The following is a 13,259-nucleotide window of genomic DNA, read 5'->3' as shown; positions in this document are numbered from 1 at the left end:
TCTCCAGTTGCGCCCCTTTGAATGCGCCTTTATTTTGAAAACAATGTTGATCCGCCCTTTGCTATCGCCTGTTTACGAAATATTTCGCAAGTAAGCCCGTTGTTTCTGAACAATGTAATGGGCCTAGTTCCAAAGTATCTTTTGTTTTGGGTAAACTGTTCTGTCGTCCTTCACTAAAATCTTGATTTAAATAATTTTAACGATTTATACAAAAGAAAGGATTGTTGCCATGAATTGTGTAAGTCTTTTCGAAAGTAATGGTGTAACAAAACGATTTGTTTACATTTTGTTAGTTGCGCCCTAAACGCGAACCACTCCGGATATGTTCGAAGAAGTTCCAAAATATTTGAGAACGCATCTTTCGATGTAGAAAGCTGGGTTATCAATCCTCCTAAAAGTGAGATAGAATATTTACTTTTTCATTAGATAAAGATAGACGCTTGGTGTCTTAGAGCAAAGTATTGGGTGATCTCAAAACAAGAAACTTTACAGAAGACATCATGTCTCTATCTCATACATATTGCAAGCAACATAAAGTTTTCTATGAGAAGGTATTACACGGTGCTCCCACAGACCGTTATTATAAAAAAAATGCACCAAAGAATCTGAGTACACCATTCGATTCACTATGACGTCCAGAATCTATGGTCGATATTTCAAAATCATCGTACGGTCCATTTTAGAGTAATGCCCTTTTGAAGGTCGTAAAGTACAAAGCCGTGATATAAAAACAATGAAAAATTTGTTGAAAAGCACGTTTTTCAACCAACATTTCATGAAATAACTTCAAAAATAGTTTCTACGCATTCCAAGTATTATATTTCAAGACATTAGCAATTGGTGAAAAGATTTATTTGAAAATCCCACAGTGCACAGTGGTCTAAATTCGAAAAATTGTGATCGCTTTAGATTTGACCATGAAAAATTGATTTTATGTACTCAATATCTTCAGCAAAATTGTTTCATGGAACAAGGCCTTACTTTTGGTGTTTGTTTTTCTTTTAAACTTTTCCACAACTTTGCTGAAGGAAGCAATCTGGTATATTGAAAATTAGAAAAAATATTTTTTTTATCTAACTGTTAGCTGGATTGATCGAAAAACCAAAAACGCCAAAAGTAAGGCCTTGTTCCATGAAACAATTTTGCTGAAGACATTGAGTACATAAAATCAATTTCTCACGGTCAAATCTAAAGCGATCACAATTTTTCGAATTTAGACCACCGGCACTGTGGGATTTTCAAATTAATCTTTTCACCAATTGCTAATGTCTTGAAATATAATATTTGGAATGCGTAGAAACTATTTTTAAGTTATTTCATATCAAATGGTGGTTAAAAAACGTGCTTTTCAACAAATTTTTCGTTGTATTATATCACGGTTTTGTACTTAACGACCTTCAAAAGGGCATTACTCAAAAATGTACCGTACGATGATTTTGAAATTTTGACCATAGATTCTGGACGTCATAGCGAATCGAATGGTGTATTCAGATTCTTTGGTGCATTTTTTTTTATAATAACGGTCTGTGGGAGCACCGTGATTAAAAATCGTTATTTACATTTTAAGATTTTTCTGGTTGCAATATGTGAGAGATACCAGCATGCTGTCTTCGGCATAGTTTAGTGTTGTGAGAACATCTAATATTTTGCTTATGGTACTGCGCTACAAGAAAGCAAGTAAATCATTTTACCAATTCAAACAAAAACATGAACGAATAAAAAACTTAATTGTAATTTATTTGCAACTTTACTTCGATTTTTTTAGGTTTTTTCTATTTTTTTCAGGTTTGTTCAGAAAAGTGTTAGGCAACTGAATTATCTATCAAAAAAAAATGTTTTTCAAAAATAGTGATTATCGATTTTTTATAGTCACTTTTTGTTTTTGAAATATCTCAAAATGAATTTTTCAAATATTTTTTTATATAAGCTCAGACAGTTTCTCAAATTCATCCCTTAACAACTTTTCTCTAACTTTTGTCATTATTCAGATATATCGAATTATAAAAAAACAACGGCAACTTTTTTCATATGTTTGTACAGATAAATTTTCCAAAAAAAAAAATAAAATCATTGATTTGTTGAGCGGTATTATTCATTTTCTCTACGTGATGTATGCACATGTTCTTCTTGAATTTATTTTTTAAAGTTTTCATCACTTTAATGCTAGTAGCTCCTCCTAGGTCTGTAATGTAGCTTTTAGTTTTGAAACCTAAATAAATCCAGACCCAGCCTTTCTCATTCAAACTTTTATTTGTAAAAATAGATTTACATGAACGCTTCAATCCAATAAATGTATAATTGAATTTTTCAAATATTTTTTATAAAAACTCAGACAGTTTTCTCAAAATCATCCCTTAACAACTTTTCTCTATCTTTTGTCATTATTCGGATATATCGATTTATAAAAAAACAACTGCAGCTTTTTGCCTTTCTCCTAGAATGGTACAGCAATCACTGGAAAAAACAAAAGTATAAAAGTGGTCCCAATGGCCGAATTTCATATACCACTCGACCCCTTTCGACGAACTGAGCATTTTCTGTATGTATGTATGTATGTGTGTATGTGTGTGTGTATGTGTGTGTGTGTATGTATGTGCAACTTTTTTTTCTCACTCACTTTTCTCAGAGATGGCTGGACCGATTTTCATAAAATTAATTGTAAATGAAAGGTCTGGTTGCGCCATAGGTTGCTATTGAATTTCATTGTAATCGGATTTTTAGTTTAGAGGTTATGTATCAAAATGTAAAAATCACGAAACATCAATATCTCAGAAACCACACAACCGATTTTAATAAAATTGGTTTCAAATGATCGGGCTGTCTCCAGAACCCTTAACTTTTGAATTTCGTAATGATTGAACATATGGTTCAAAAGTTATGTAAAGAAAAGTTATCCTGAAGTTGTTTAAACTCACTCATTTTTCTCAGAGATGGCTGAACCGATTTTCCCAAAACTAGTGTCAAATGAAAGGTCTAGTTGCCCCATAGGTTGCTATTGAATTTCATTGCAATCGGATTGTAACTTTGTCCGTTGTTCATTAAAATGTGAAATCACATAATGAAAGTAAACATATTGTCTTCCTCCTAACGATCACTGGCTAATTAAAAGGTAGAAAAGTGATCCAAATGGCCGAATGTCATATACTACTCGACTCAGTTAGACAAATCGAGCATTTTCTGCATATAAGCATGTATAGGTGTATATGTTTGTGTGTGGGTGTGTACGTGTGTATGTGCACCTTTTTTCGCACTCACTATTCTCAGAGATGATCTGACCGAACAGACTTCAATGAAATTAATTGCAAATGAAAGGTCTAGTTGCCCTATAAGACCCTATTGAATTTTATTGTAATCTGATTTATAGTTTAGAGGTTATGTATCAAAGTGTAAAAATCACGAAACATCAATATCTCAGAAACCACACATCTGATTTGATTAAAATTAGTTTCACATGAACGGGCTACCTTAAAAACCCTTAACTTTTGAATTTTATGAAGATTGAACATGTGGTTCAGAAGTTATGGAAAGAGACCTGTTCTAGAGACTATTTAATCTCACTCATGTTTCTCAGAGATGGCTGGCCCGATTTTCATAAAATTAGTGTCATATGAAAGGTCTTGTTGCCCCATAAGACCCTAATGATTTTTTTTACAAACGGATTATTACTTTGCCTGTTATGTTTAAAAATGTGAAATCCAGCTATGAAAAGAAACATATTCCAAGACAACTTACTTGGACTCACTCATATTTCTCAGAGATGGTTGACCCGATTTCCACAGAATTAGTATCAAATAAAAGGTCTACCTACCTCATAACACCCTATTGAATTTTGCAGTAATCGGACTGTAACTTCGTCTGTAATGTATCGAAATGTGAAAATCACGAAACTTCATTATCTTATAAACTACACAACCGATCTTAACAATATTGATATCAGATGAACGGGCTAGTTAAGGGTTAACTGATGAATTATGATTGAACACGTGGTTTCAAAGTTTGGCTGCCCCATACGTTACCTTTTCATTTGATTGTAATCAAACTTAAGCAACCGTTATGTTTTAGTTTGTAAAACAACGAAAGTCTATTATCTCAAGTATTACACGATTTATTTGAACATAACTAGTGTCATATAAATGAGTCATCTCTCAAACTTACAAATAACAAACTTCATAACAATTTAATATGCTGTTGAAAAGTTTTAGAAAGAAAAGAAATTCAAAGAAAAGACTATTCAACACTTTACCTGCATCGATCAATATATATGGCCTCAACATGATTTAAATGTGGTATCGTACTATCTGAACGTTCCCGGCATCGCTCGTGATTAAATTGTTCGAAATTAAGAGTCATGGCTTTTATTTCGCTATTCTTAAGTACTAACATTACGTCAAATTTCATATTTTATACTTTAATTACAACATCAATATTTTAGAACCCAAAGAGTGGATAAACATTTATTAGATTTAAGCATTCATGTAAATCTATTTTTACAAATGATAAGTTTGAATGAGAAAGGCTGAGTCTGACCGCTAGGTGGATTAATTTAGGTTTTTCATATATTTGTACAGATAAATTTTCCAAAAAAAATTAAATCACTGATTTTACGTATTTAGTTATTGATTTAATATCTACAATAAAAAAAAATTAATTTGTAAAAATTTCCCGATTTTATCACTTTCCCTATTTTATCACGCCAAAAATCAGCAGGGTGTGATATAATCGGGTGATCACTGTTTATAATCAAATTTTATATATAATCGAATCAGAGAAAAAAAGTTTTATATTTAATTTTCATAAATGGTTTTGTTGTTTTCGAATATATAATATGAATTTTATTAATAAATGAGAAGAATTTTATTATTTAAATAAAATAAAACCGAATAAAATAACATAAAATAAAAAATAAATAAAATAAAACAGAATAAAATCAAATCAAATCAAATCAAATCAAATCAAATCAAATCAAATCAAATCAAATCAAATCAAATCAAATCAAATCAAATCAAATAAAATCAAATCAAATCAAATCAAATCAAATCAAATCAAACCAAATCAAATCAAATCAAATCAAATCAAATCAAATCAAATCAAATCAAATCAAATCAAATCAAATCAAATCAAATCAAATCAAATCAAATCAAATCAAATCAAATCAAATCAAATCAAATCAAATCAAATCAAATCAAATCAAATCAAATCAAATCAAATCAAATCAAATCAAATCAAATCAAATCAAATCAAATCAAATCAAATCAAATCAAATCAAATCAAATCAAATCAAATCAAATCAAATCAAATCAAATCAAATCAAATCAAATCAAATCAAATCAAATCAAATCAAATCAAATCAAATCAAATCAAATCAAATCAAATCAAATCAAATCAAATCAAATCAAATCAAATCAAATCAAATCAAATCAAATCAAATCAAATCAAATCAAATCAAATCAAATCAAATCAAATCAAATCAAATCAAATCAAATCAAATCAAATCAAATCAAATCAAATCAAATCAAATCAAATCAAATCAAATCAAATCAAATCAAATCAAATCAAATCAAATCAAATCAAATCAAATCAAATCAAATCAAATCAAATCAAATCAAATCAAATCAAATCAAATCAAATCAAATCAAATCAAATCAAATCAAATCAAATCAAATCAAATCAAATCAAATCAAATCAAATCAAATCAAATCAAATCAAATCAAATCAAATCAAATCAAATCAAATCAAATCAAATCAAATCAATTCGAATCAAATCGATTCAAACTATTTTTTTTCTCTATTAGAGAGGCTTTCAGCTTTTGCCTGGTTTGCCTCTAGAGTTGCGTTCAACTCGAATTTTGCAATCTATTTTTTTCTTGATTTATGAAGACTACGTACATGAAACTTTGATCAATTGTTTTCACAACTGTTGCATGCCTGAAGTAGCAATTTGAGTGCTGTTTATTTAGTGGAAGCCAGATTTTTTACGCTCAAACTAAAAAAGTAAAAAGAACTCCAACCTCAAAATTGTATAGGAAAAGACCACTATCCCGTTTCACCTTAAATTGATTGAAATAATTCAAAATGAAATGAATAAAGCAAAGTTATATAAAATATACTAAAATAAAATAAATAAAATTAAATCAAATGAAGTGTAAAAAATTCAATTAAAATAAACATTTCAAGCTTTCAATTAAGATTCTGCAGTCAATGCTTGTAATTTTAATCGCAGGTTCCGCAATATTCACGAGCGTAATATTAATTATGAATTTCTGAGAATCTAATTGTAGAATATATGAATTTTGGTCCATCATATTTAATAGAAATATTTCATTTTCCTGTTTCCCACTTATCGTTCGGGACAACAACCCTAACGGTAGTCAGTACACCAGTTTAAGAATGGTTCCAACCGTCTCAGAGCGTTTTATCGAAAATCCTATTTGATTCTATTGACGCACACAATGAGCCTCTTTTGGTCGTCTTTCGAGCAGAAGCTCTATGTGGCGAGTGATGTACTGGAGAAAAGACAGAGTAAACGTTATCGCATACAGATTGTCTTTTTATACGTACACTTGTGCTCAATTGTGATTCCCTCATTGTTTTCGGTCAGTAATTGAATACCATTTTACAATTGGATCTAAAGCTTCAGATCGGATGGCAATAAGTCTTCCGCATTTTGTTTGGTTTAATTTTTTCGAATTATCGAGACTTATTAATGTAGAAACATTCGAAACATAAAACAAAATTTACCTTTGGAAAGTAAAATTAGGCTTTCGACAAATGTCGTCGAACAAATACCACTTTTAACAAGAGCTGCATTATGAGGGTTCAACCTGATCTTCGCTGAAACCTAAAAACATTTCAAGAAATTTAAAATAGAATCATATAGATTGATCGATGGATTTTTGACAGTACATACAATTTCGAGAAATTCAATTATCGAGATGGGATAGAGTAGCTTTTGGAATGTCTTATTTAAAGTCCGAAAAGAGACTTCCTTTTATCCAATCAAGATGAAAAAAGGTCAAAGCAAGAAATAAAAATTAATCGTTACCAATGAACTTCAGACCGAAATACGTTCAATTGAATAAAATACCTGGCTTTCAATCGTCATCTAGCTCCAGAATTAAAGCAGTGATAACTGTAAACTAATCTTAAAATAAACCCCATATCGCTCAAAAGATAAAGTAAAATTGGGAAGAGCTTTCTTCGGCACTTTTCTTCTAATGCGACTCATTCATTCGGAAGGAACAACCGTCACTCAGTTTCCGCACAACCTTCGTTTCAATTTGTTCGACCTTCCTATTCTGACGTCTCCGTTGCGGACTTCTAATGGGTTCGGATTCAGTTTATTGTGTCGTAAAAGTTTCCTCTCTTTTCAGCCGCATGAATTTCTGTATGTGGTGTACACAATTTATCATTTTTGCTTGCCTCCTTTGAACATCCCAAACACATCCATCAACGCTTACTTCCACTTTCGTTTTCACTCTTATGTCTGCGCTAATGTACACATGAAAGGCTACCGGCATTTGCCATTTGTTTATTACTGGAGACTGGACAACCGATGTCTCCTCCGACCGGGTCTGATGAATGGATGAACCCCATAGACCTGCACACTTTTGGGATCGGGAACATTGGCATATGAACAATATTTTAGCAGTAATATTTGAACTGATAAGTGCGCTCGGGTGGTTCTGAAACCAGGGCATAACTAGTAGGGACACAACCTTTCAAGCAAACGGTATACAGTTGCCCACGCTGGGATATACGTACGTTAGGTACACGTTTGTAAACATAGACTACTGGCTCGTAGTGAAGTCCATTATAGAATTAGAGAAGCGATGACATCGGAGCCAAGTGAGCAGACAGATTGTTTGAATTTCATTAGACTGTGAGGTTTGAAACTAGTATTTAATTTAATTAGTTTGATACACACTGAAGGCTGTTAGGGAATGGACTGACTGGTTGCGTGTGTGTGTGTGTGGGAATGTTTGCATGAGACGCTATGCATATGAGATATTAGAAGGTAAGAAAATGTTATCCGGAACAAGCCTTCAGGACCCTTTTTACCTGTTTTGCCATGCTACGAAGGTACATGCCGAAACTTCCAAACGACTGTATAATATAATGGAATTAATTATGAAGCAGCTAGTTGCATATTCAAATCGATCCCAAATAATAATAATTCAGTTGTAATATCGGAATGCAAAAAAATAGTAACAGGCGGTCCATCGTTGAACACAATGCTAACTTGGGTTACCAACTTTGGTTCTGTTTCATTGTGCGCAAAAAAATTATTTGCACATATTCATTACCTCTTACCACACAAACAAAAACAACCTGGTGCCTCCATTGAAAAGTTGCAGTAGCCTTTTTCAGTGGATACGCCTAGCAAAAATTAATGTTATGACAAACCACTCGTACCATATTATGACAAATCACTTGTACCACTCCAGTCGCGTGGTAACTTATGTTTATGTCCCCAAAAATCCCTATTCCACTAATCCCTTGTGATAAACTATATTAGGGAAGTAAATTCCAGATACTCAATTAACTTGATAATTTTTCCGGGATGCGCATTCCAAAGCCATCCATTTCCAGCCGGCGTCAAGAGAGAAAAGGTGTCCCCGTGTCCGTGTATGAAAACAACCGACACCCAAACATAAATCTAGACTTTGTAGGTCAGATGCTCATTTTGCACTGGCAGGCATTTTTCAGCCCAGCACCCCGTTGGGAGTTTGCATGTGCTGTGGCGGCCACCCGTTCTTCGAATTCGCTAGGAAATGTATAGGAACTGTCTTGTGGTAGTTCCTATATTTCTTTCCACCGGTCGTCGTCCTCCGGCAGGTGCAGTTTTCCTCCGCAGGGGTGGTGATCGATGCAACGGCTGATAAATGATATCGGTATGTTGCACTATGACATTAGCGTTGAATGTCGTATTTGTGGTAATCGATGGAATGTAAATGTAAGGTGATAGAGTAGTTTATAAATCAGCGGTGGTATTTTGCCTTCTGCAATATGTTCATGTTAAAATATACAGTAATGTGGCAGCTCTAGTGGAACGTGTATGGAAAGTCAAGTGTAATGGCAGGTGATACACAGAGCGCCACACTAGCTTTTTCTTTTTCACACGTAAGTTATTTTTGTTTAGCCACATGTTGTTAAATTATGAGGACCCAGCCTAACTTTTTCGAAGTATTGTTAACCAGTGATCACCATAGTTATAAGTTTTACCTATCAAAGTGAAATCCCGTGACGTGTTGACTCTCCGGTGAAAGTTCCTGCTAGTGGAAAATTGTAAGTAAAACCACCGAAAATGAAAAGTGCTCGCCGATTTGCCAAATGGAGGCAAAGAGTAAACTCCGCACCCCGGTGGTACCGACGCCAGCTGTAAGCCCGCCCGAGCCGGGCGTCACTCGTCCCACTGCTGGCGTCGCCGTGAAGAACAAACCCACCTCACTGAGCAAACGTCCGAAAAACGGTTCCGTACCGAGGCATACGGTCAAGTTTAAGGAGCAAAGTGACCAGGATATCCTGGTCGTCACAGTCGAGCCGCCGTCCCCGACCCCACCGGCAAGCCGCAATCCTTCGCCGGCGAACCCGAACAATCAATTACAGCTGCCAGTGCTCAGGGCAACCGGAAGGCCAACGGCCGGCACAGACGCGGTGGTCAACCGGAGTAGAAGTGCACGAAAGTCCTCGACCGCAGCGGTGCTGCCAGCAGCAGGACGCCTCTCCGAAGGATGCACAACGCTTATGTATGCCTGTCAGCAGGGACTGACCGAGGAAACCGTTAGGGAGCTACGACAGAAGGTGAGTAAAACGTTTCGCTTGGCAAAATATTGGTTTCTATATGTTGCGAAGCCGGTTAGATACATATTATATTCAAATTGGAATATTTGCAGTAGTGTTTTAACTCTCCAACTTCATTACCTGGTGCTGTGGGTAACTGGTTTGGTTGGGTCAATGACCTGTGTGTTAACTTGTCTGAGTAGTCGCAACAGCTAATAGTCGCATCGTAATGTTTGTGAATCGGCAAACAGGCACTGCAGTGACCGAATTATAATGCGATGGAGAGTTATATTTCGTGTAGAGCTTGTTGGAATCAAGTCTAAGTGCCAAACATTTTAAAAAATGGCAAAATCGAGTATCAATTCTTTCGTTTTTGGCAATTTTTACATTCATTGTCGCATCTTGGGATTACGAGTTACAAAAATACTTTTGTTAGTTTTCAATGATGTTAGCTATGAAAATCAATCATCAAACAAAATGCAACATGGTTTCTGCAGAAAATTTTCTTCATTCAATAACTATTCAAATGAATGGAGCAATTGAATGGCTTGTAAAAGAGTGACTTTTCAAACAGGTTTATTACAATTGCTCAATCACTTTGCAATTATCTCAATCCAGTAAAATGAATTGTACAATCCAACATGACATTGATCAATCGTTACAACTTTTTATTACAAGTTTCCAACGATGGTGAGCTGAAATGAACAAGATCTTTATGATAAGCAATTCCCATACAGACCGGCCCATTATTTACATAAAGGTCTTGAAAACGATTCATGTTATGTTTATTTGAAACCCTGTGTTGAATAAGTAAAAAAACTGCATTTGGTTAACCAAATTGATGAACCCCTCGTTAACTAGAAACTGATACATTTTTACCATTCGCTTTTCGTTAATATTTGGGTCAGCAAAATTGCTCTTGTTCTTGACTTGCTTCGCGAAATTACTTAAACCATCATATCATTGGGAAAAAAATAAATGGGGCATTTTTGAGCAAACATCAAAACAAGCGATTGCCATGTGGAATTCTGATTTTTTTTAAAAACATGATTTTTGGATAGATGCTCACCCACCTACACTTAAAATTCTAACACCATTCGAAAGCTATCATTTTTTTTATATAAATTATGTTAAAATCAGAGATGCATGTTGTCTAAAACTAAAATTAAGTTGAAATCATCAAAACGTTGTCGACTCGAACATTTTGCCCTTCTCCTAGTAAGGGAATGGCCGAATGTCATATACCACTCGACCTTTTTCGACGAACTGAGCATTTTCTGTATGTATGTATGTGTGTGTATGTGTGTATGTGTGTATGTGTGTGTGTGTGTGTATGTGCAACTTTTTTTCTCACTCACTTTTCTCAGAGATGGCTGGACCGATTTTCATAAAATTAATTGCAAATGAAAGGTCTAGTTGCGTAATAGGTTGCTATTGAATTTCATTGTAATCGGATTTTTAGTTTAAAGGTTATGTATCAAAATGTAAAAATCATGAAACATCAATATCTCAGAAACCACACAACCGATTTCAAGAAAACTGGTTTCAAATGATTGGGCTGTCCCCAGAACCCTTAACTTTTGAATTTCGTTATGATTGAACATATGGTTCAAAAGTTATGTAAAGAAAAGTTATCCTGAGGTTGTCTAAACTCACTCATTTTTCTCAGTGATGGCTGAACCGATTTTCACAAAATAAGTGTCAAATGAAAGGTCTAGTTGCCTCCTAGGTTGCTATTGAATTTCATTGCAATCGGATTGTAACTGTGTCCGTAATTCATAAAAATGTGAAATCACATAATGAAAGTTAACATATTGACTTTCTCCTAACGATCACTGGCTAACTAAAAGGTAGAAAAGTGATCCAAATGGCTGAATGTCATATACTTCTCGACTCAGTTTGGCGAATCGAGCATTTTCTGCATATATGCATGTATAGGTGTATATGTTTGTGTGTGGGTGTGTACGTGTGTATGGGCACCTTTTATTTTCGTACTCACTTTTCTCAGAGATGGTCTGACCGATTCTTTCTATCTTGGTGTCAAATGAAGGGTCTACTTGCCGCTTAGGTTGCTATTGAATTTCATTGTAATCAAACTTTTAGTTTTGGCGCTGCGTCAGAATGTGAAAAACTCTCTTATATCTCAGGAGCTATGAACATAGTTGAATTCAAATAAATGGGCTTTCAAACCCTTAAACAATGAATTTCATAATGTTTAAACATGTCGTTTGAAAGTAATGCAAAAGAAACGAAACCCGCAGACTGTTTAAAATTATAGCTACGATCAAAATATGTGACCTTAACATCATTTAAATTTAATATTGTACTATTTCAATGTTTACGGCCTTACCCGAGATTGAAGTTGAAATTAAAAGTCATTTCTATCATTTCACTTTTTGCCTTTCTCCTAAAAAGGTATAGCAATCACTGCAAAAACTAAAGGTATAAAAGTGCTCAAAAGGGCCAAATGTCGTAGACCACTCAACTGAGTTCGACGAGCTGAGCATATTCTGCATGTGTGTGTGTAACGCTCTCCCAATCACACTCGATTTTCTCAGAGATGGTTGACCCGATTTCCACAGAATAAGTATCAAATGAAAGGTCTAGCTGCCTCACAACACCATATTGAATTTTGCTGTAATCGTACTGTAACTTCGTCTGTAATGTATCAAAATGTGAAAATCATGAAACTTTATTATCTTAGAAGCTACACAATCGATTTGAACAATATTGATATCGAACGAACGGGATAGTTAAGGGTTAACTGATGAATCATGATTGAACACGTGGTTTCAAAGTTTGGTTCCCCCATACGTTCCCTTTTCATTTGATTGTAATCAAACTTAAGCAACCGTTATGTTTTAGTTTGTAAAACAACGAAAGTCTATTATCTCGAATATTACACGACTTATTTGAACATAACTAGTGTCATACAAACGAGTCATCTCTCAAACTTATAAAAAACAAACTTCATAAAAATTTGATATACTGTTCAAAAGTTTTGTAAAGAAAAGAAATTCAAAGACTGTTCAGCACTATAGCTGCTTTGATCAATATATAAATGGCCTCAACATGATTTAAATGTGGTACCGTTCTATTGAATTGTTCGAAATTAGGAGTCATTTCTTATATTTCGCTATTTCTGAAGCACAAACATTACGTCAAATTTCATATTTTATACTTCAATTACAACATCAATATTTTAGAACCCAAAGAGTGAATATACCTTTTTGGATTTAAGCATTCATGTAAATCAATTTTTACAAATAATAAGTTTGACTGAGAAAGGCTGAGACTGACCGCTAGGTGGATTAATTTAGGTTTTTTTGTTAAATCTAATCGCACTATATCTGAAGTAACCCAGTATATTATTCATGGAACATTTTCAACGGACACATTATTAGAAAAGGGGTGAAAAGGACTTTCTTTCGTCTATATCAGTGTAGTACTGTAGTAGAGCAAGTCCACGCTACTTCGCA

General features: G+C 34.1%; 1 protein-coding gene across 3 annotated transcripts in view; it reads left to right on the top strand.

Annotated features, from left to right (window-relative positions):
- Positions 1 to 13,259, top strand: part of LOC129728155 (ankyrin repeat domain-containing protein 12) — a 267,340-nt gene that overhangs the window by 158,342 nt on the left and 95,739 nt on the right. Inside the window, exon 2 of one of the 3 annotated variants that reach the window (XM_055686570.1) lies at positions 9,232 to 9,801. The exons of 1 other annotated variant lie outside the window; for it this stretch is intronic. In XM_055686570.1, the coding sequence (XP_055542545.1) occupies positions 9,331 to 9,801 (471 nt within the window). In that variant the 5' untranslated portion in view covers positions 9,232 to 9,330. Of the gene's footprint in view, positions 1 to 8,768; positions 9,802 to 13,259 lie in introns of those variants that run through there. One more of the 3 variants, XM_055686577.1, reaches the window with a different exon arrangement.

Source organism: Wyeomyia smithii, chromosome 1, assembly GCF_029784165.1.
Source record: "Wyeomyia smithii strain HCP4-BCI-WySm-NY-G18 chromosome 1, ASM2978416v1, whole genome shotgun sequence".
NCBI classification, from domain to species: domain Eukaryota; kingdom Metazoa; phylum Arthropoda; class Insecta; order Diptera; family Culicidae; genus Wyeomyia; species Wyeomyia smithii.
The sequence above is the reverse complement of the archived record's forward strand: the minus strand, read 5'-3'. Positions and strand labels throughout refer to the sequence as shown.